At 47.3% G+C, this 24,045-nt stretch overlaps 1 protein-coding gene across 1 annotated transcript; it reads right to left on the bottom strand.

Moving 5' to 3' along the window:
* Positions 1–708: 708 nt before the first annotated feature.
* On the bottom strand, positions 709–22,278 carry CPA2 (carboxypeptidase A2). The gene is made up of 11 exons (XM_083461474.1): positions 22,111–22,278; positions 17,436–17,517; positions 15,376–15,510; positions 13,226–13,324; positions 11,108–11,209; positions 8,579–8,680; positions 6,401–6,511; positions 6,161–6,251; positions 5,210–5,412; positions 2,413–2,497; positions 709–940 (listed from the first exon to the last, which is right to left on the bottom strand). Exons 1-11 carry the CDS (start codon positions 22,173–22,175, stop codon positions 753–755), a joined length of 1,263 nt encoding a protein of 420 aa, XP_083317600.1. The 5' UTR covers positions 22,176–22,278; the 3' UTR covers positions 709–752.
* Positions 22,279–24,045: the final 1,767 nt, after the last annotated feature.

The following is a 24,045-nucleotide window of genomic DNA, read 5'->3' as shown; positions in this document are numbered from 1 at the left end:
GCGCATGCGTGTGATGTCATTTTGACTGTGCATGCGCGAGAGGCGAAACCAGGAAGTAACGTGTTCCGTTACTTCAGGCTCACCTCAGAGTGCAACCCAAAAGCACTCAACCTGAAGCAACTTCAACCCGAGGTATGACTGTCCAGTGGTACCTTGGTTCCCAAATGCCGAAAACCCAGAAGTAAGTGTTCCAGTTTTCGAACGTTTTTCGGAAGCCAAACATCTGATGCGGCTGTTGGCTATTATTTCCTGGGCACCTGCACCAATCAGAAGCTGTGCCTTGGTTTTCGAACATTTCAGAAGTCAAACAGACTTCCGGAACGGATTCATTTCGGCGCTTTTAGGGGTTGTTTTTAAAAGTCCGGAACGGATTAATTCGTTTTGCATTACTTTCTATGGGAAAGTGCGCCTTGGTTTTGGAATGGACTTCCGGAACAGATTAAGTTTGAGAAGCAAGGCACCAGTGTAATTCATATCCAGGCTAAATTTGGGGCAGCCTTTCTGTGTAAAATGAAATGACCTGGAAAACTTGAAAGTTCCCTTGCTATTTTGTGGCATTTCAAGCCGGTCCCATTTAAAAAATATCGCCCAACCGTGGCGTTTAGTTTTTCCCCACTGCACCCTTTTTCTTATGAGACAACACAGCTCCTTTGGGTTTTGTTTTGTTTTTTGAAGACGTCTTTATTCATCTTTAAACGGAAGCGTGTGGTTGATTTCTCTCCCTGTCCCTCTAGGCTCCAAAATCCCTCTTCTCAGTATGGATGGTCCCTCACGTGCTCCATGATGGTTTTCAGAGCCAGCCAGGTCTCTTGCGCCGTTGGAATAATCTGGCTGGCAGGCAAGAGGAATCCGTACCGGCCGGTGTCTCTGAGTTCGAGACCAAAGGAGTATTTGATGCCTTGGTCGTAAGTCCAGTCGATGCTGCCTCCGCTGGCTTGGTCTGGAAGGAAGAAAAATGCTCAGGACAATCTGTACGAATAATAATAATAATAATAATAATAATAATAATAATGATGATGATGATGTTATGTACTGAGTTGAATAGGATCCAAACTGAAGCAGTCTGATTGGTCCTAGAACAATAGGATCCAAATTGCAGCAGTCTGATTAGTTCTAGAACAATAGGATTCAGAATGCAGCAGTCTGAGTGGTCCTAGAACAATGCAGCAGTATGATTGGTTGGCAGGAACCATCCAATCCTGCTCCAGATAGGAGTGAATCCACAACCTGATTGGCTTACAGTAGAATTCCGGAATTAGCCAATCATGTGCAGCCCATTGTGTAAATAGTGTATATAAAGCAGATACTGTGAGGGGACATTCATTCACTCCTCCTCACCACTATGAGCTGAATAAAGAGCATGAAATCACTTTGCGACTCTGAGTATATTTCTAATAATAATAATAATAATAATAATAATAATAATAATAATAATAATAATACATTTTTATTTATACCCCACCCTCCCCGGCCAGAGCTCGGCTCAGAGCAGCTAACACCAGTAAGATTACAATAAAAACATAATAGAGGAAAAAACAATTTAAAATACAGGTTAAAAATACAATTTAAAATGCAGCCTCATTTTAATAATAGCCCATAGTTCAGCAGTTCTCAACCTGTGGGTCCCCAGATGTTGTTGGACTACAACTCCCATCACCCCTTAGCTCTGGCCTATTCCACAAAGTATTTAACGTTTGTCATGGTGAGGTGTCAAATAATATTGCTGAGCATGTAAGCAGTTTATTGTGCAACTGAAAAGCTGAAATATTTATCAGTGCTGGTAGCGAAACTTTGTTGTTGTTGTTCTTTAGTCTTGTCCGACTCTTCGTGACCCCCTGGACCAGAGCACGCCAGGCCCTCCTGTCTTCCACTGCCTCCCGCAGTTTGGTCAAACTCATGCTGGTAGCTTCGAGAACACTGTCCCACCATCTCGTCCTCTGTCGTCCCCTTCACCTTGTGCCCTCCATCTTTCCCAACATCAGGGTCTTTTCCAGGGAGTCTTCTCTTCTCATGAGGTGGCCAAAGTCTTGGAGCCTCAGCTTCAGGATCTGTCCTTCCAGTGAGCACTCAGGGCTGATTTCCTTCAGAATGGAGAGGTTTGATCTTCTTGCAGTCCATGGGACTCTCAGGAGTCTCCTCCAGCACCATAATCCAAAAGCATCCATTCTTTGGCGATCAGCCTTCTTTATGGTCCAGCTCTCACTTCCATACATCGCTACTGGGAAAACCATAGCTTTAACTATACGGACCTTAGTTTTAACTATACAGACCTTGGTAGCGAAACTACAAAAAGCAATTAAGGTGGGTGCGGCCTCTGTCGCTCCGCCCTCTTTCGCCTCGGGCTGAAAAGCCGCCCCCATCCTGAGCTGAGGAAGACCTCGGATGACCACAATATCAGGCATATATACTCACAGATAATGTTGCAAATGGGGCCAACTTTATATACGGTGCCGTAGAGAGAAGCGAGAGCACGGGCCGCCTTTTTTCCTAGCGCATCCTAGAAGGAAATCAAAAGTCAATCGAGGAGAATCACAAAACAACCTTTGGATCCTTGGAACATCTCCTGCCAAAGGATGGATAAAACAAAGCTAGAGGTGTGGTTGGTTCGTTGGTTGGGTTTATTCTATGCATCACTGGATGGTAAAACAACATTGACAACAGCAACAACCTCGCAGCAGTTTGCAAGAGATAAAAACAGGAAAATCGAGAAAGCTTAACAACCCTGCTTTAAAACATACAAAAGTAAGGGAGAAGAAGTGGTGGAAGAAGACTGGAAGAAATTTAAAGACTATTTGCAGAAATACTGTAAAATGAATGAATGTTAAAGGGATGTTGGATTGAAAATAAGCGGTATTGGTAAAGAGATTAATAAGAATATGTAAATACGGATTGATAATGGTTGGAAATATATAGTTATAAATAGGTTAAGATATTAAGTAAAGATAAATGATAGAGGGTAAGGATTTGCTGAATTAAATATTTGAACTGGAATACAAAAAGGGGGTGTGTGAGGAGGTCAGGAAACAAGTAATTGAAATATAAGACATGAAAATATTGATTCTTTTTTTTCTAACTTTCTTTTTACTTTTTATGTATTTTGTCTTTGTATTTTTGTATCTTTTTTTCTTTTATTACTGTTATTCTGTTCTATTTTTTATCCTTAATTCTGTAACTTTTTATTGTTTGTAAAATTCTAATAAATATCCTTTAAAAAAATAATAATAATACATACAAAAGTAAGAAAGAATGGGAAAAGCTTATAATATATTTAGAAGACCACTGTAAGCAGATGAAAACATTAGCAGGGTTTTAATCTCACCTGTAATGTAACAAATGAATTGGGCAATATGGATTGATATAAAATATAGATTATGAAACAATATGCGGTTGAAAATGTTGACAATAGGATCCATTGAGGGGATGGGGATGGGGGGAAGTCACGAGATTCAGAGTAATCTCTATATATGGATGTGTATTTGGTTTGGTGATAAGCTTATATTTGTAAAATCAAACCAAAGGATTTCGAAAAAAACAAAACAAAACATGCAAAGGTAATGTGCTAAAACAGTTTAAAATCGCCTCGACTTTCTACAGATCTATGACAGATTCCTTCGTCCATTGCTTAGAAACGATGGTATTAACTGAGTAAGTAAAGTATTAAAACGATTGGATTCTTAAAACAAATAAAGAATACAGTAAATAAATTCAGGTAGGTAGCTGTGTTGGTCTGATGCAGTAGAAATATATATATAATTTTTTTTTTTTTTTTAAAAAGGTCCATTAGCACCTCAGAGACCAACTAAGTTTGTTCTTTGTATGAGCTTTCGTGTGGATTCACAAAATATCTGAAGTGTGCATGCACACGAAAGCTCACACCAAGAACAAATGTAGTTGGTCTCTAAGGTGCTACTGTGTATATATGTATATATACAGTGGTGCCCCACAAGACGAATGCCTCGCAAGACGGAAAACTCGCTAGACGAAAGGGTTTTCCGTTTTGGAGGTGCTTCGCAAAACGAATCTCCTATGGGCTTGCTTCGCAAGATGACAATGCCTTGCGAGTTCCTGCGGGTTCCCCCCTTTTTTCTAAGCCGCTAAGCCGCTTATCAGCTGATCCGAACAGCAGATAAGCCGCTAAAAGCCGCTAAAAGCCGCTAATAGCGCTAATCCGCTAATCTGTCAATGGGCTTGCTTCACAAGACGAAAAAACCGCTAGACGAAGAGAATCACAGAACGGATTCTTTTCGTCTTGCGAGGCACCACTGTATGTATGTGTGTGTGTGTGTGTATATATATATATATAGCGTCACGGCTACCTACCTGAATTTATTTATTGTATTCTTTATTTGTTTTAAGAATCCATCTGTTTGAATACTTTACTTACCCGACTAATCTCATCGTTTCTAAGCAATGGACAAAGGAATCTGTCATAGATCTGTAGAAAGTCGAGGCAATTTTGAACTGTTTTAGCACATTAACTTTGCATGTTTTGTTTCGTTTTATTTTTTCAAAGTCGAAAAAGGTGCTACTGGATAAATAACTTGGGACCCAAGAGGAGTCTGGCTGTTCTTATCTCTGAGCTGCAGGTCCTATCAAGTCCAGCATCCTTTTCTCACTGTGGCCAGCCAGATACCTATGGAAACCCAAAGCAGGCCCTGGGTGCAAGGGCAAGACTCTTCCAGACCTATGATTGGCAGCAACTGGCATACAGTGGCACAATCGCCTCCACCAGCGGAAGCAAACACTTCCATTGCGGCTAGGAGCGTTCTCCTCCGTGATTTTCACCTAATCCTTTCTCTTTTTTTAGCTATCTGAGTTGGTGGCTGTCCTGTGGCAATGAGTTCCACCTCTGCCTCCGGCCACTGGAGTCATAACCTTCGCCGCTGTCATCGAGCAGCCGGCCAGCAGCGGGTGTTGTTAAGTTGTGGGTGAACGTATCAGACGACACAGCGATTCTTCAAACAGCTCTTGTTTATTCACAGGCCAGAACAGAACTGAACTGAAGGGTTCAGCCAACCTGCTTATATAGAGCTCAACTACAACGCAACTGTAACAACTTTCTGTAACAATCCAATCACTGAACGTCACTTTCAATCCCTTATTTGCATATGCGGACCTGAGTGAAAACTATCCACAGTATACCCCTTGCTCGCCCAGGGTGAGAACTTCAGTACATAACAGGACAGCCACGTCCAGCCTGGGGCCTTACCAGTTCTTCGTAATCCTTGATGGCGGCCGTGCAATTGTAGCCGTAGGGGAACATCAGGAGTTGGGAGTAGCTGTGGATGCTGATGAAAGCCTTGAGGTTTCCGTGGCTCCTCACGAAATCCACGACGGACCTCACTTCTACCTCGGAGTTGGCGCTGGGGCCGTGGTAGGAGTCTGAGCAAGGGTTGCTGCTGGCTCCGGGTCCTGCCAAGGTGGAAAGTCCAAAGAACAAGGTGTCAGTCAGTTTTATTGCACACAGCCAAAGGCTGCCGCAATGTGCACAGAATCCTTCAACAATTAAAATATACTGGATTGAGACAAAAAACTTAAAGCATTTATATTATCAAGACATTACCTACTCTAAACAGAGCTATAAAAGTACCTTAATATACAAGTTAAGACATTAAACAATAAAATTTATAAGCTAAAATTATCACATGGCCACTAATATCGCTTCTCGGCCTTTTGGCTAAGATCAAGTGCAATATATTTAAAAAATAACGTTAATTAATACAATTCGGAGTTTGGTGAAAAAGACAGAATATAGCTTGATGTAGACAGGGTCAAATAAATTCATTTCCTTTACAGTTGGCGGCTACCTTGGCTATATAATTTGCTCTAATTTTCCTAGCGGCAGTTGCAAAGAGTGCTACACGCCAGGTCACATAGCGTATTTTTCGCTCAATAAGACGCACTTTCCTTCCCTTAAAATCTAAGGGGAAATGTCTGTGCGTCTTATGGAGTGAATGTGTGGTCCCTGGGGCCGGTGGGGGGGGAACCCGGGCTTCCCCTGCCAGCCCCGACCTGTTCTTTGGGGCTGGCGATGTTGATGTTTTGCCCTGTGCAATGGCTTCATGATATTTTATGGAGAATGATTCATAAATGGAATCAGTCGGGGAAAGCATCATCCCCTGTTGCGTGAGCCCAAGATTAAATCCCTTCGCCTACCTACCTCCAAATCCGGCGTCCCAGTTCCTGTTTGGATCAGCCCCAAAGCATAAGCTGCCAGGAATCTTGGAGCGGGTTTTCCTCCACATACGATTCTGAAAGTCAGAAAGAAGAATGGCACCGTTGGAAAAACCCTCTACAGAACACCAGGAGAGCAGCGAGAAAGGTGGATGAAGGACCGCAATGGCTGAAAAGCTTCCCAGTTTGAATGAGAAGAGAGGGTGGCAAGTTTTCAAGGACTCACTTTGGTTTGAGAGAAGACGTATCCATCCGGATTTGCAACAGGCATCAGAAAAACATCCATTGTGTTTAACAGGGAAGTTACTGACGGATCGTTCCCATAGTCGCTGGCAATCTGCAGAGGGCAGAAGAGGTCTTAGGGCTATTTTTGTCTCAATCTGTATATTATTATTATTATTATTATTATTATTATTATTATTATTATTATTATTATTATTATTATTATTATTGTGGTACCTCGGGTTACAGATGCTTCAGGTTACAGACTCCGCTAACCCAGAAATAGTACCTCAGGTTAAGAACTTTGCTTCAGGATGAGAACAGAAATCGTGCGGCGGCAGCGGGAGGCCCCATTAGCTAAAGTGGTACCTCAGGTTAAGAACAGTTTCAGGTTAAGAATGGACCTCCGGAACGAATTAAGTATTTAACCTGAGGTACCACTGTATTCTTATTTGTATACCACCCTTCATTCACACAGATCTCAGGGCAGTTCAGAACATAAAAATCACAATAGAAAAACCACAAAATACCTAGTGGAAATAAGAACAGCAGACCAATAGAGAGGAGGCACATTCGCAACCCGCAGCGTTCGCAACCCACAGTGCCGCGTCTGCGCAGGCGTGGGTTGTAACCTGTTCCTGTACTTCCGGATTCGGCGCTGTGTGCAATCCTGAAAACGCGCAACCCAAAGCGTCTGTAACCCAAGGTATGACTGTAATCACCCCCCCCCCCCACACACAACACATTTAAAAGGGCATCGGATGTCTTTCAGCCGAAGAGGAACATTTTTACCCTGGTGTGTAAAGATGTATAATGAAGGTGCCAGGCAAACCTCCCTGGGGAGAGCATGCTACAGGCAGGGAGCCACCACAGAAAAGGCCCTGCTTTCGTGATGCTGCCCTCTGTACATCTCATGGGAGGAGGCACACCAAGAAGGGCCTCAGATAATGATCACAGGGTCCAGTTCTGTCAGTTCATACCGAGAGCAGTGGTCCTGGGGGTATCACGTTCCTGAACCATTTAAGCCTTTATAGTATGTGCATGTCAGGAAACTGACATCAGAGCAACAGGCGAAGGAGAGGCTCTCCGATTCTGCAGGGGAAGGTACCAGCACTAGGGGGAGACGCAGCTTGATGGAGGCGGAAGGAAATCAGCGTAACACCAAGGATCCAGGAGAGCAAATGGGAGAAGAGGTGGAAGGGCTCCGGGATTCTTCCTTGGAAGTCAGTGAGGAGAGCCCTGGTCCTCCACTACCCACGCCCTCCTTGCGCAGGAGACTCCCGCGCAATGAGAGGCGGAGACGATTGGGAGTCAAACAACTCTTATGCTGGCAACGGTTTACGAAACGCCCACAGACAGATTCTGCGAGCGACTGAGGCAGCCATGCTGAGATGGGCTGTGCAGTCAGGACGGTTTAACCCAGGCAGCCAAGCTCCAAAAAGGGGACAGTTTACGCACGAGTAACTCCAAACCACTACAGTGCACATACTCCTATTTGCAGCACACTCTCACGACTGGTGTGGGAAGTGATGCAGGCACAGTGCTGGCCACAATCCATATTTATCTTGTCTCTCTCGTGTTGTATCTAACCCAAGGGCATAGCTCAGTCGGTAGAGCACGAGACTTAATCTCAGGGTCATGAGTTCGAGTCTCACGTTGGGTGACGGATTCCTGCATTTCAGGGGGTTGGACTAGATGACCCTTGGGTTCCCTTCCAACTTTGCAATTCTATGATTCCTAGGGAAAACTTCGCTTAGATGCATTTTCCCCCAAACCAGCTTTGAGCATAGCTGTCAACTTTTCCCTTTTCTTGCGAGGAATCCTATTCGGAATAAGGGAATTTCCCTTTAAAAAAGGGAAAAGTTGACAGCTATGGCTTTGAGAGGAGGGAAAACAGCCGTTCTGTGTTTTCAGCTGGTAATCCTCTTCACCTACAGATGGCCAGCTTGAGTCAGACCTGAGTTTTGGTGGAACTCCAGGCCAAAAGGGCTGCAGTGGAACCTCTTTCTGAGAAATAGTTCTGCTCCCTTTTATTCTCCAGCGGTATGTTCATGAGCATGGGTCCCACTCATTTTGGCCATGCTCACCGCTGGCATGCGGCCCGCAGAGGCACACCGAAGGCTCAATGCGGCCCTTAGGCGAAAAGGGATTAGCCATAGTTCAGTCGGAAAGAACAGCCAACCTTCTTCGCAGTCCAAAGGGCAGTAGCTTGGGTGACCCATTCTCGAGCGTGGATGCCGGCATCAATCCAGATCGCAGGGCGGCTCCTTCCTCCGGTGCTGAACTATTGGACGGAAAGGGATGTTTCAGGGATGCTTACTTGCTGGATCTGCACCCTGCCTTGCCACCAAAATGTGTGCAGGGTGGCTAACAGTGAAGCAGGGTCTGGAGGAATTTCATATAATCAGTCTGGAGGTGCTATTCATATAATCAGTTATCCATGTAATCAGTTATCAATATATTCACATATATTCACAATATATATATTCACAATATATTCACATATAACCAGAGTTTTACAGTGATTTTATAATCCATTTGAATCATAAAAGCTTTTTGCCTAGCCTAACAGCAAAACTGCTTGAAACTGTACAGTGGTGCCCCGCAAGACGAAAAACCCGCTAGATGAAAGGGTTTTCCGTTTTTCGATGCGCTTCGCAAGACGAATTTCCCTATGGGCTTCCTTCGCAAGACGAAAACGTCTTGCGAGTCTTGCGATTTTTTTCGCTTTCCCCCCTTTTTCTAAGCCGCTAAGCCGCTAATAGCCTTTTAGCCGCTAAGCCTTTAGTAGCCGCTAAACCGCTAATAGCGCTAATCCGCTAAGCCGCTAATAGAGTTGCTTCGCAAGACGAAAAAACCGCTAGACGAAGAGACTCGCGGAACGGATTATTTTTGTCTTGCGAGGCACCACTGTAAGTTTCCAGAGATGAACCTTGCCCCAGTCCCTTTTTGAGTCCCTACAAAAGAGGAAACTATAAATCAGGAGATGCTGGTACCTCTCTCCCCCCTCTTGTCCAGACTAATTTTGTACATGAAACAGGAAGGACTGACCACAATGTCCTTACATGAACAGATGTTGCAGGGGAGTTAGAGTCAGGAGTTCCTCTTAGCTTAAGTTTCTATTCTCCTTCCAATCAAACTGGGGAAAAGGTCAGACTGTTTGTGCAGACAAAGAAAGCAGAAGTTGGGAGTAGTACTCTGCACACGGTCAGGAGCCTGGCTGAATGCACTTATTGGCTATTTTTTGCTGGCGTTTGTGATTGTCTCATGATCTGTGATGCTGTACTCAGGTATATAACCCCAGGACTTCAATGCTCTGGGTCCCAGTCTTTTGGAAAGGATTCCAACTGGGTCCATTATTGCTCAGCAATAAAACCTCACCTTCTTCTTCTCCAATTGCTGTGTGTGTCAATCCTTTGTCTCCATTTAAGTGGGTACCATTGCTAAAATATTTGCAACAACAGAAGCAAAATACAACCATCGAAACTGTTGGGATACTGCCAGGGAGACAGTCATCTCCCGACGATCCATCGGTCTCCCGTAGAACAGCATTAGCCAGTTAGCGACACGAGCCTCAGACACATTCCAGGACCCGTGAACGTCCTTTTCAGCAGACTCCGCAACAGAAGATGCACCCAGAAGAGCATATTTACAACTTTATTCAGCGTTGGTCAGAACAAAGGAAAAACATGACTGCCTGCCTTGGTGTGAGGCAACAGACAGAAAACGAAAGCTAAATACAAAACTGAAACTCCCTGTTAGCAGGAAGTATGCAGGCTTGTGACACACAACAGCCTGCTCCCTTTTTAAGGAGGAACGGAAATATCCTAACATCCTCCCCCTTTCCATGTAATCTGTAGTACCTGTGGTTCAACCCAATTGCAACCTCTGTACATAAACCTTAAGTTGTTCTCTGTTAACAACCTTAGACAACAGATCAGCAGGAATTTCATTTCCTGGCATGTAGGGCACCTGAATGAGTCCTTTCTGAATACACTCTCATGCACGATGAAGCTTAATCTGCAAGTACTTGGTTCTTTGCTTGCAACTCTCTGAGTTCAGCAAAGCCAAACAGGATCTATTGTCTTGATACACCTGTATAGGACATTTCACAGAAACTCTGATGTCCTGAAACAGTTGCATCATCCATTCACAATCCATGAGTGAAAATGACAGAGCATTCTGTTAGGAAATATCCTAACAGAAACATGGCAGCAGGCTGATTAAATTGTTAGGATACTGCCGGGAAGACGGGGGCATCAGGCAGGCCCCCAGCTGGCTCCAGCCACCGGCCAGGAGCGGTTTCCCTTGGAACAGCATCAATCAGCGACACAAGCCTCAGATACATTTAGAGACCTGTGCACGCTCTGTCAGCAGAGTGTGTAAATCATCTCACAGCAGAAGAGGCGGACAGAGAGATGTGCAAGCATAATGTACAGCATTTTATTCAGCATAGTTCAGGAACAAAGGAAAACATGTCTGCTTCCCTTCTTCTCCAGCAAAACAGCAGTAACACAAAAGCTATATGCAAACGGAAGTTCCCAGCGAGAGACAGAAGTAAACAGGCATGTGACACACAACAGCCTGTTCCCTTTTAAGGCGGAACAGAACTATATCCTAACATAAATAGGCAAGAAGCAGCTAGCTGGGGGAGAAATTGCACCATTTGCAGTTAGCTAATGATGTAGTAGTTAACATGAATTTGGCGTACCTTGAGGACGAAGAGGGGTCGATTTTCATAAGACTCCCCAATCTGATGTTTGCTCACAAGCTGAGGGTATTCAGCCACAATATCATCCATAGCGCTGTAAATCTAAAAAACAACATCGCATGTTTTATACCTCTGTTGGAGAGAGGAATGTTTATAGGGGGGGGGGGAGAGAGAATGTTGTATCTGGGGACAAGTGTTGGGTGTAAAGCGACAATGCTTGCAGTAAGTATTTTGCCTGTGTTATCCTGGCTGCTGCATGGAACAATGCATGACTGAGACCTTGAATCTGTAAGTAAAGCATGTTTAACTTACTTAGCAGTGTGTGGTCTGTTCCTTGAAAAAGAGGGGAGTGTTGTAATGGGATAAGAAAGGTCTAACAAACTACCGCATTTTTCGCTCCATAAGATGCACCTGACCATAAGACGCACCTAGTTTTTACAGGGGGGATGCAAGAAAAAGAATATTCTTTAAAGGGAGCGCTGAGCAGAGCCTGTCTGCATCCCAGGCTCTGCTCAGCGCTCCCTTTCATGAGCCGTGTGGAGCGTGTGTGTGGCACTTGCAGGCTTTTCCGTCAGTGACAGGCTGCTCTCCTCCCTCCTCGGGGAAAAGCCCCCAAGAGCCGCAGACAAGCTCCACGCAGCTCTTTAAAGGCAGCGCGGCTCTTAGGGGCTTTTCCGGGAGGTGGGGGAAGGGACTGAGGGGCTAAGCCAGAAGCTAGAACAGCAAGAGGCACTTTTTCCCTCCTAAAAAGTAAGGTGAAGTGTATGTGCGTCTTATGGAGTGAATGCAGGCTGCGCAGCGCTCCCTCTTGCTGTTCTGGCTTCTGCGATAGCTGCACGAAGCCTCCTCAGGGCAGCAGGGCTCCCCCTGCCCTGCGGAGGCTTCACGCGGCTAAGCCAGAACAGTGAGAGGGAGCACTGCGCAGCGATCCCTCTCGCTATTCTGGCTTCTGGAATAGCTGCGCAGCCTGCATTCGCTCCATAAGACGCACACACATTTCCCCTTACTTTTTAGGAGGGAAAAAGTGCATCTTATAGAGCGAAAAATATGGTATATTCCTAACGCTACACCGCTGAGCAAATTTTATGAGTTTAATTCTCTGCTACTGGGGCTCTCTGTGTGCTAGCCCAACCTTTCAAATCCAGGTGCCCAGCCGTTTCTTTTTGCTGTCGGTCCACTCACATGAGTCCATTCAATTATTTAATTCCCCACAAATACCGACTTAGACGGACCAACAATTTGGCTCAGCACAGGGCATCTTCCTAACGTCTCTTCATCTTACAGATGAATGACAGCACGTCGCCCTCGCTGTAACAGCGCGGCAGATTTGGCACGCCAGGCCAGGGCACAGGACTGGCTCTCTGGGACCACCTGAATGCCAGGATCAACTACCTGCACTTGAAATAGGGCATTTGGTGCAAGAGCAGGTCCATAGGTCTCTGCCTGTGATGGCCTGGGAATCTGATTCAGAGGCTGAACCTGAGGAATCCCAGCCTGCACAGGAGTCCCCGCCTCCAGGGCCGGCTGAGCCGGGGCAGGGGCTTGAACCTGAAGGGCCCTCACCTGTGCCGGATCCTCAGGAGCAGACACCAGATGAATCCACTCTGGCTCCGGAGGTGATGCAGGACCCATTGCCTGCAGGTGCTCCACTCTCAGCCCCGTCAGAGGAAGCTGAGGTTGCCTCTGGGTCCAGTAACACTCCAGCCTCTCCGGAGCTGCAGAGGCTCAGGGCAGAGAGGCGGAAGGAACTAGGTTCCTGCAGGAGGAGTGCTCGCCTCTAAGCCAGGAAAGGCGAGTCCCCTGTGGGCCGGGGCTGCCCTATGCCTTGGGGCAGATAAAAGCCAGTCAGCCCCAGTCCCAGGTTGCGGGAGCAACATCGTTGGTTACCTGTTCCTGCCGGCACCCTGTCCTGCTCTCCTGCCAGAGTTCCTGACCACTCCCGACTCCCTGCCTTGGACCCAGCTTCAGCCTCGGACCGGACACGGACCACGCCGCACGGTAACTCCCCCCGCCCCCCCGGGACCAGCACGCTGCCTCTCCTCCATCTCCATCTTGAGTTTGAAGAGAAAGACAAAAGCGGCGGGTTAGAGGAGGTGATCAAATCTTTATCCCACTTACGAATTCCAAGGGGTGATATGCGGCGTAGTTGAAACTGTCGCTGCCACGCTCCTTCCGCGCATTGAGGTTCATCTCTCGGGCTTCTTCATCCACGATAGCCTAGGGCAAAAACCAGTGCCGGATTTACATATAAGCTAAACAAGCTATAGCTTAGGGCCCCACTCTCTTGGGGGCCCCAAAAAAATTTAAAGGAAAAAAACACTGGATGTAGATTTCCAAAATATAAGATAAAAAACAAATAAAATAAAACCTACATACAGCAAGAGTGTTTTGTGGTGTGTATGGACCTATTAGGTCCATCAATTACCATATAGCATATATTCAACACAAAAAAACAGCGACAATTTGTTGTTGACAAAGGACAGCTGGACATATCAAGGGCCCCATTATCTTCAGTAGCTGAGGGCCTCATTAAACCTAAATAAGACCTACATACAGCAACAGTGTTTTGTGTTGTGTGTGGACCTAGGCTCCTGTGGCGCTGTGGGTTAAACCACAGAGCCTAGGACTTGCCGATCGGAAGGTCGGCGGTTCGAATCTACACGACGGGGTGAGCTCCCATTGCTCGGTCCCTGCTCCGGCCAACCTAGCAGTTCGAAAGCACGTCAAAGTGCAAGTAGATAAATAGGTACCACTCCGGCGGGAAGGTAAATGGCGTTTCCGTGCACTGCTCTGGTTCGCCAGAAGTGGCTTAGTCATGCTGGCCACATGACCTGGAAGCTGTACGCCGGCTCCCTCGGTCAATAAAGCTAGATGAGCGCCGCAACCCCAGAGTCGTCCGTGGCTGGACCTAATGGTCAGGGGTCGCTTTACCTTTACCTTTATGGACCTCTTAGCTCCATAAATTACCATATAGCATATATTCAACTCAAAAAACAATTTGTTGTTGACAAAGGACAGCTGGACATACAAAGGGCCCCATTAGCTTAGGGCCTTATCAAACCTAAACCCGGCCCTGGCAAGAACACATGTCAGGATAGGGAAATCCTTTGTGCATGTGTGTTCTCTCCCAAGAGCTGGAGCTCCACCCAAAATAAAATCTAATAGGATTTATTTTTATTTCTTTGAGAAAGTTACAGTATGGCACCTCTCTCCTTCCCTGCAGAAGAGACATAAAGGGGTGGAGTGGAGTCACTGGAATCCTGAACCGTGGAACTCCATGCTGCAACATTACTGCTGCTACTAATTTATTATTATTTATTGACGGTGCCCAGCCTTGTACGTTACAGCCGTGGACATCAAAGAGTCTCCAGTTGTGGGAGGGAGTTAAAAAACTGGGGAGCAGCCACCCCTCTTTGGTGTCTAAACATTAAGTATATGGTACTTCTTCTGGTGAAATATAATGCTGCTAAAGTCAAATCTATAATAATAATAATAATAATAATAATAATAATAATAATAATAATTATTATTATTATTATTATTATTTATACCCCGCCCATCTGGCTGGGCCTCCCCAGCCACTCTGGGCGGCTTCCATAAAACCAAAAATACAGTAAAATCACACGTTAAAAACTTCCCTGAACAGGGCTGCCTTAGGGACGCGGGTGGCACTGTGGTCTAAACCAGTGTTCCCCAACCTTGGGTCTCCAGCTGTTTTTGGACTACAACTCCCATCATCCCTTGCTAACAAGACCAGTGGTCAGGGATGATGGGAATTGCAGTCCGAAAACAGCTGGAGACCCAAGGTTGGGGAACACTGGTCTAAACCACAGAGTCTAGGGCTTGCCGATCAGAAGGTCGGCGGTTCGAATCCCCGTGATGGGGTGAGCTCCCGTTGCTCGGTCCCTGCTCCTGCCAATCTAGCAGTTCGAAAGCACGTCAGTGCAAGTAGATAAATAGGTACCACTCCGGCAGGAAGGTAAACGGCATTTCCGTGTGCTGCTCTGGTTTCGCCAGAAGCGAATTAGTCATGCTGTCCACATGACCCGGAAAAACTGTCTGCGGAGCGGACAAACGCCAGCTCTCTTGGCCAGTAAAGTGAGATGAAAGCCACAACCCCAGAGTCGTTTGCGACTGGACTTAATTGTCCTTTACCTTTTTTAAAAAGGTCAAATCCAAACCATACTTTTAAAGCATTCTCAACAGCCTTAACAGACATAAGGCTTCATGGTAGATTTCCTCCCACCTCTTTCCCCCCCTTTTCCTACCTGGACATCCTCAATCAGGACGGAGTACTTGATTTGATGGGACTCCAGGAAGGCTTTGACATCTTGCAGGCAGGCAAAGGGGACTTGGACATCTGCCGGGCGACCAGGATATGAAGGGAAATGCCAGAAATCCAGCTGACAAGCAAAGACAAGCAAAAAAACATGAGTCAATGAATCGTTGAAAGAAATGCATAGGCTCCGACGCCCCTGAAAATGCCGGGACCATCGCAAAACCCTGAAGCCATTGCAGCTTCTCACAGCACAGAGAGCCCCATATTCCCATCTTTGTTGAGTACGCTAGCCAGAAACAGTGTCATGATGATGGGGAAGCATGGGGTGGGGGCAGGGAGAGAGTTGCCTCCTTTGCTGCCACTCCTGGGAGTCGGAGAAGCCAGTCAAGTCGCACCCAACATGACAGGGCCATTTGGACCTGCATGGACTGTGTATCTGCTGATGGCCACTGGTCCCATCACTTCCTGGCAAACAGAAGGGGAAGAAATGGAGGCAGTGAGAGATTTTACTTTCTTGGGCTCCATGATCACTGCAGATGGTGACAGCAGCCACGAAATTAAAAGACGCCTGCTTCTTGGGAGAAAGGCGATGGCAAACCTAGACAGCATCTTAAAAAGGAGAGACATCACCTTGCCAACAAAGGTCGGTATAGTAAAAGCTATGGTTTTCCCAGTAGTGATGTATGGAAGTGAGAACTGGACCATCAAGAAGGCTGATTGCCGAAGAATGGATGCTTTTGAATTCTGGTGCTGGAGGAGACTCTGGAGAGTCCCATGGACTGCAAGAAGACCAAACCTCTCCATTCTGAAGGAAATCAGCCCTGAGTGCTCCCTGGAAGGACAGATCCTGAAGCTGAGGCTCCAATACTTTGGCCACCTCATGAGAAGAGAAGACTCCCTGGAAAAGACCCTGATGTTGGGAAAGATGGAGGGCACAAGGAGAAGGGGACGACAGAGGACGAGATGGTGGGACAGTGTTCTCTAAGAGTCCAGCATGAGTTTGACCAAACTGCAGGAGGCAATGGAAGACAGGAGTGCCTGGCGTGCTCTGGTCCAGGGGGTCACGAAGAGTCGGACACGACTAAACGACTAAACAACAATAATAATCAGGACTCTGAGCAGGAACCGGGCGATCGGGACTTCCATACGCACCTAAGCATCTCCCTAATTAAAGCCTCCATTTTTGTGTGGAGCTTGTGAAAGCCTTGGAGAGGCAGCCCAAGCTGGAAATGAAGTATAACAAGCAAAGGAAGAAACAGGTGCTCTTTTGGAAGCCGGTGCAATTATAGGCATTATTACTTGTGCAACTTTTAAGGAATTGAAGTTATGCAAAGCGTAGCCTGGGCTTCTGAGCTGAGCTTCCAGGGTATTCTTTTTCCAGAAGCTCTGTCAGTCTCCGAACAAGCTGTCTCCAAAAGGGTCCGAACTTCAATGTCTAAAACTCCTGGTAGAGGACAAGGATCTAGAGATCACACTAAGGGTGGCCAAATTCTGTGCGACTGCCATAAAACCTGGGGAATAAGCTGTACTACCAAAATGATTAAGGTTTTAAATGACAATTTTAGGTTATGTTTTAGTGATCAAGATAGATAGATATATAATTTTTAATTTTCCATTTTAATAATCCAATCAAATCACATTAAATACTCCAAATTATACAAATACATATCATATAGTCTAAATATTCTGCCAAATTATATTTTTTTGTTGGGGCTTCCCATGCTTCAAGTCCAATGGGGCTCTAATCATCTTATGTTTCCACTGCCTTGAGTTTCCAATAGTTCCTTCTTTAAATCTTCCTATTGTTATCCTTCCTTCTAGTGATCAAGATTTAATATATATTTTTAACTGCCACTGTATCTGAATTGTCTGTTATACCCAATTGCAATTCAATGTGTTCCTGTTGTGTTTTATGATTTTTCTGATATTGTAAGTGAGCTGGAACTGGTCTGTGACCGTAATAATAAAATTCAATTCAGCTGTCACCCCCAACCATTCACATTCAGGACGGATAATTAGCCAACACCCCCAAGAGGAAAAACCACACACCTGGAGGGGTTCCAAAGCTTCAAGCTGCTTCAGGATGCGGACCTGTTCGTCGTTGCTTGGCTCCAGCCGAAGAACTTGATCCCTACAAGATTTTAAAAATGGTACATAGCTCAGCTCTTTGCTGCACTCCAATTTTATCCAAGGTAGATTTACCGCACAGGGAAACCAGTGTGAGCTTAGGGATGGGAGGAGACATTTTGATGTGAACGTACCAAGTCCAATACAGTGGTACCTCGGGTTACAGACTCTTCAGGTTACAGACTCCGCTAATCCAGAAATATTACCGTATTTTTCGCCCTATAGGACGCACTTTTTCCCCTCCAAAAATGAAGGGGAAATGTGTGTGCGTCCTATGGGGCGAATGCAGGCTTTCGCTGAAGCCTGGAGAGCGAGAGGGGTCGGTGCGCACCGACCCCTGTTGCTCTTCAGGCTTCAGGAGAGCCCCGTCGCCAGCCCCGCAAACTCGGGGGACAGCGGGAGAGGCGCAGCGCCCCTTTCCCGCTGTCCCCCGACTTGGCTAGAAGGCTGGCGGGGGGGAGAAGCCTGCTCCTCCCCGTCACCAGCCCCGCAAACTCGGGGGACAGCGGGAGAGGCGCAGCTTGCTTCTCCCTCCCCCCCGCCAGCCCCACAAGCTTGGGGGATAGGGGGATGGCGGAGCGTCGCCACCCCGCTATTCCCCGACCTGATCTGGAGGCTGGGGGGGTGAAGCAAGCCTGCTTCTCCCTCCCGCCAGCCCCACAAGCTCGGGGGATAGGGGGATGGCGGAGCGCCGCCACCCCACTATTCCCCGACCTGATCTGGAGGCTGGCGGGGGGAGAAGCAGGCTTGCTTCTCCCCCCGCCAGCCCCACAAGCTCGCCGGATAGTGGGGCAAGCTGTCCCTGAAGGCAGAAGAGGGAGACGGAGCGCTCCGTCTCCCTCTTCTAGCTTGGGGATGGCTGCGCAAACCTGGGGGGGAAATAAAAAATTTTCCCTTGATTTCCCCCCCAAAAAACTAGGTGCGTCCTATGGGCCGGTGCGTCCTATAGGGCGAAAAATACGGTACCTCGGGTTAAGAACTTTGCTTCAGGATGACAACAGAAAACGTGCGGCGGCAGCGGGAGGCCCCATTGCCTAAAGTGGTACCTCAGGTTAAGAACAGTTTCAGGTTAAGAACGGACCTCCAGAACAAATTAAGTTCTTTACCTGAGGTACCACTGTATTCTCAAAACATGACCTGGGCCAAAATGCAGATCTCCCCCAAAATTTGCAGTTTTCTGAATTCTGCGGTGAAGTTCCCTGACCAGGCAATATGTACAAAAATGTCTGCGTGCCTGTGCTATTTTTATAGAAAACAAGGTACCGGAAGTCAGTGTGAATGCCTCCCTTGTTCTCTTATAATGACAATTATAAGTTCCGGTGAGTTTTGGCTGAAACAAAGCCCAGGCGTGTGGTGTGCTAAAAAATGTGCGTGGTAGAGAAAAATGCATTACACAGACAAATGCATTATATTAGGGAACCTTCATGTAAACGTGTTGTGTTTTAGGAGAATTGCACGGAAAGACGCTGACCGATTTCCATGGGGCCTTGTAAAAAAAAAACCAGTCACGAACTACAGTGGTGCCCCGCAAGACGAATGCCTCGCAAGACGGAAAACTCGCTAGACGAAAGAGTTTTCCGTTTTGGAGGTGCTTCGCAAAACGAATTTCCTATGGGCTTGCTTCGCAAGACGACAATGTCTTGCGAGTTCCTGCGGGGGTTTTTTCCTCCCCCCCTTTTTCTAAGCCGCTAAGCCGCTTATCCGATAAGCCGCTAAGCCGCTAATAGCGCTAATCCGCTAATCCTTCAATGGGCTTGCTTCGCAAGACGAAAAAACTGCTAGACGAAGAGACTCTCAGAACGGATTCTTTTCGTCTTGCGAGGCACCACTGTACTTGCAAACTACAATGCTTTTTTGCTGGTTTTCAAGCAGACAGAGCAGGAGATCCGAGAGAGAGAGAAAGAGAGAGAGAGAGAGAGAGAGAGAGAGAGAGATCTGCCCTTGGAAGTTTACCCATGAGATCGCCCACTTCACCACTTCATTTGGCGGAACTGGCACTCCTCCAGGCGCATAACCCCTGTGCCACATTTGTAAGAGCTACCGTATTTTTCGCTCCATAGGACGCACCTTTTCCCTCTTAAAAACTAAGGGGGAAAGTCTGTGCGTCCTATGGAGCGAATGCAGGGGGGAGGCAGGCAAGAAAAGCCCCCAAGAGCCGCTCACAAGCTTCGCTCTTGCGGGCTTTTCCCCAGGAGGGAGAAGGGACTGACGCAGCCAGTCAGTCAGGGATGGATTGCGCTCGCTGCCTTGGCTTCTTTAGCCGCGCTGGAGAGGTTTAGCTCCCATCTGGAGAGGTTTCGTGGCTATGACAGAAGCCAAGACAGCCAGCAGGATGGATCCCGCTCGCTGTCTTGCTCTTTGGGGCTGGGGGGGAACCCGGGCTTCCCCCGCAGCCCCGAGAAGCTCTGGGAGAAGTGCTCTTTGCTCTTTGGGGCTGGGGGGGGATAATATTTTTTTGCTTTATTTCCCCCTCTAAAAACTAGTTGCGTCTTGTGGTCCAGTGCGTCCTATAGAGCGAAAAATACGGTATTTTAATATGGTGGCACCTGCACTTTGGAACTCCCCGCCACTTGAAAACCAGACAGGTACCTTCGCTGTGCTCTTTTCAGAGCTTGCTAAACCATTTTTTATTCAGACAGGCCTACCCAGGAGTTTACAAAGCTGATGCAAGTTTTATTCCTTTTTCATTCTCTTGCTATCTTAGCTTTTTGAAAGGCTGCTCATTCTTCTCATCGATGATTTTTCTCGTTTTGAGGTTTGTTTGCTGACATCGAGCTGCATATAAACCTTACAAACTAAATAAGTATCAGAGGCAGCTTTGACTCTCCTGGATCCCCGAACCCTCCTGATCCTTTGACATGCAACAAGAGCGGTGGGTAAACTGTGCACTGGCCAGGGGAAGGAAAATCTCTTAATTATTTTGTTTGTGTGTTTATGGAAATGCTGACTGTTAAGTTGTCCGTGAACATATCAGACGACACGACGATTCTTCAAACAGCTCTTGTTTATTCACAGGCCAGAACAGAACTGAACTGAAGGGCTCAGTCAGCCTGCTTATATAAAGCTCCAGTACCACGTTACTGTAACAACTTTCTAAAACTATCCAATCACTGAACGTCACTTTCGATCCTTCATTTGCATAACTATCTACGGTATCCCCCTGCTGGCCCAGGGTGAGAACTTCAGTACATAACACTGACGGGGAGTTGTCTTTCCACCCTTCTAGCCTGCAGGTCTTTGGACCGGTTCCGCTGCCCCACCAACACTTGCTCCAGATGTGGTAGGATTGCTCTGCCAAAACCAGCTGCTCTCTTTGCCCCTTAATTTCCTGTTGGCAAAATAGGACAACCAACCAACCTCACCAAATTGATATGGTTCATCTAAGTTGGCAGCGTAATAAACAAAAATCTGCCCTTATTCCCTTATGGGGAACACAAGAGCCCTTATAGAGTCCTTTGTAGGTTCTCCATCAGTCAGAGAAAAGAACAGAGGCCAACCAGAGAATATTGAGAAGCAAAGCAGCTCGTAAGCCTGATCTTTATTGAACTGTTGCAACAGGGTGCTCCCCTCACATGCAGGAAACGAGGAGGACCCAGAACAAAGGTGTGCCTGTCCTTATACAGTGGTGCCTCGCAAGACGAAAATAATCCGTTCCGCGAGTCTCTTCGTCTAGCGGTCTTTCGGTCTTGCGAAGCAACCCTATTAGCGGCTTAGCGGCTTAGCGCTATTAGCGGTTTAGCGGCTATTAAAGGCTTAGCGGCTTAGCGGCTAAAAGGCTATTAGCGGCTTAGCGGCATAGAAAAAGGGGGGCGGAAAAAAATCGGAACACTCGCAAGACGTTTTCGTCTTGCGAAGCAAGCCCATAGGGAAATTAGTCTTGCGAAGCAGCTCAAAAACGGAAAACCCTTTCGTCTAGCGGGTTTTCCGTCTTGCGAGGCATTCGTCTTGCGGGGCACCACTGTATAGACATTTTAAATTGCCCGCCCTCCATACATCATACCCACATCACAGAAAGGGCAGTCTACAACAGAAATTTGAGTGCGTTGTTTACCTATTGTCTGGCAGGTTACCTGTTAATGGTCATTTGATTGGATACCCTGGGGAGCCTGGCCAGTCTTTTGTAATCAGGACGGATGCTTGCTGAACCTAGAAGCAAACTTTCTGAGGGCATAGGTAGGTATTTTGAGGTTGCCCCAAACACAAACATACCCTAAAGGAGCAGCTTACCCCAATCTCTAGACGAGTTGCAAAACTGCCATCAGCCAGCAGGGGAAGCCTGAGCCCCAGAGTCTGCTGGTATTGCAGTGTTTGAGAAGCACATACCCTCCAACGTTCCTCGGATGAAAACTAGGAGACGCGCATCTTTTGGTGCTGCGCAAGTCAGCTGGCTTGCATGGAAGAGCGTGACCAAAAGACACATGTCTTTTGCAAGCAGCAGAGCCGACACTGGTTCATTGCAGGACATTGCAGGATCAAATCAGAAGCTGGGATGGCTTCTGTGATTCCAGGAATTTCTCGGGGAAATAGGGGCAGTTGGAGGATGCGAAAGCAGCAAAGGAAGCGTTCCAGAAACAGTGGGGTCAAAAGGAGAACTCACCCAGCAAATGTTTGCAGTCCCTGGGAAGCCCCAACAAGGGCCGAAAGAAGCAGAAACAGCCTCATATTTGGAAAGTTGTTCAGAAGCTGGAGAACGACGATTCAACGAGGCTGTATTTAAGCTGCGTCTAAGCCTTTCCAAAGAGGCTGCATGTGTTTAAATTCCCATGTCACGTCCGAAAGGTTCGAAGCACCTTGGCAGATAAGGGAGTATCTTTCCCTTGGAAAGTCTTGCTTGCCTTGATGTAATCATATAATTAATGGGTGGACCTTGATCAGCAAGGCTGGGATGCAGGAGCCCTCGGGGCACGGTAGTAAACAGCAAAATTGCAGAATTGTCCAAGCGACTGGATGTGGCCCAGATATTCCAGAGACAGCCTATTCACAGGTGAGTCAGAGTGCTGGGGCAGGTAAGCCAGGCGCAGGGAATCCAAACATTCCTGAACTACAACCAGCTCCATCTGGTCTGCAGGATGAGACCCTCCCTGCCCGCGGACTGTCTTGCCAGAGTGGTGCATGCTCTGCTTATCTCCCGCTTGGACTACTGCAATGCGCTCTACGTGGGGCTACCTTTGAAGGTGACCCGGAAACTGCAACTAATCCAGAATGCGGCAGCTAGACTGGTGAGTGGGAGCGGCCGCCGAGACCATATAGCACTGGTCTTGAAAGACATACATTGGCTCCCAGTACGTTTCCAAGCACAATTCAAAGTGTTGGTGTTGACCTTTAAAGCCCTAAATGGCCTTGGCCCAGTATACCTGAAGGAGCGTCTCCACCCCCCATCGTTCTGCCCGGACACTGAGGTCCAGCGCCGAGGGCCTTCTGGCAGTTCCCTCACTGTGAGAAGCAAAGCTACAGGGAACCAGACAGAGGGTCTTCTCGGTGGTGGCGCCCACCCTGTGGAACACCCTCCCACCAGATGTCAAAGAAAAATAACTACCAAACTTTTAGAAGACATCTGAAGGCAGCCCTGTTTAGGGAAGTTTTTAATGTGCGACATTTTAATCTATTTTTAATCTTTGTTGGAAGTCGCCCAGAGTGGCTGGGGAAACCCAGCCAGATGGGCGAGGTACAAATAATAAATTATTATTATTATTATTATTACACCGCCCATCATCCCTAGCCACTGGTCATTATTGCTGGGGCTGATGGGAGTTGTAGTTCTGCAACCTCTGGCGGGACAAAGGTTCCCCACCCAGAGGTAGCTCCAAATTGTCTACACTGTCTGGCAGCAGATCTCTGGGGCTTTCGGCAGGAATTTGTACCAGCCCTACCTGGCAATGCCAGGGATTTGAACCCGGGACCTTCTGCAGTCAAAATAGTGATGCTTTGCGCACCCATGTCTAGTCTTCCTCCTATCTAAAATTTATTATTGGTGTGCGTTTTCCTTTCTGTAAATCTACCAAAGAATAAAACAAAATCGGAATTAAGGGGTTTTCTCAGGACGGTGGGGGCAGTTGCCCTTATTCTGACAGGCGCCCTCCAGAACTTGGTGTGATGGCCTGGGATTCGGATTCAGATGCTGAACTTGAGGGATCCCAGTTTGCAGAGGATTCCCTGTCTCCAGAACCAGCTGAGCCGGGGCTGGGGCCTGAGCCTGAAGGGTCCTCACCTGTGCTGGGTCCTCAGGTGCAGGCACCAGCTGAGTCTGCTCTGGCCCCTGAAGTGATGGAGGACCCATTGCCTGCAGGTGCTCCACTCTCAGCCCCATCAGAGGAAGAGGAGGTTGCCTCTGGGTCCAGTAACCCTCCAGCCTCTCCTGAGCTGCAGAGGCTCAGGGCAGAGAGGCGGAGGGAACTAAGTTCCCGCAGGAGGAGTGCTCACCTCTAGGCCACGAGAGGTGAGTCACCTGTGGACCGGGGCCACCCTGTGCCTTGGGGCAGATAAAAGCCAGTCAGCCCCAGTCCCAAGTTGCGGGTGCAATGTTGGTGGTTGT

Source organism: Podarcis liolepis (assembly GCF_965112155.1).
Source record: "Podarcis liolepis genome assembly, chromosome: 10".
In the NCBI taxonomy this organism is placed as follows: Eukaryota; Metazoa; Chordata; class Lepidosauria; order Squamata; family Lacertidae; genus Podarcis; species Podarcis liolepis.
The sequence above is the reverse complement of the archived record's forward strand: the minus strand, read 5'-3'. Positions and strand labels throughout refer to the sequence as shown.

Bases quoted from the DNA above. Each gene is read 5' to 3' on its own strand.
- CPA2 (XM_083461474.1), bottom strand. From the start codon at position 22,175: ATGAGGCTGTTTCTGCTTCTTTCGGCCCTTGTTGGGGCTTCCCAGGGA. The intron at 11,210-13,225 runs GTAAGTGGGATA...GTTGTTTTTTAG, and splicing joins CATATCACCCCTTGGAATTC to ATTTACAGCGCTATGGATGA. The intron at 6,512-8,578 runs GTTGGCTGTTCT...TGCCCTCTGCAG, and splicing joins CCCTTTGGACTGCGAAGAAG to ATTGCCAGCGACTATGGGAA.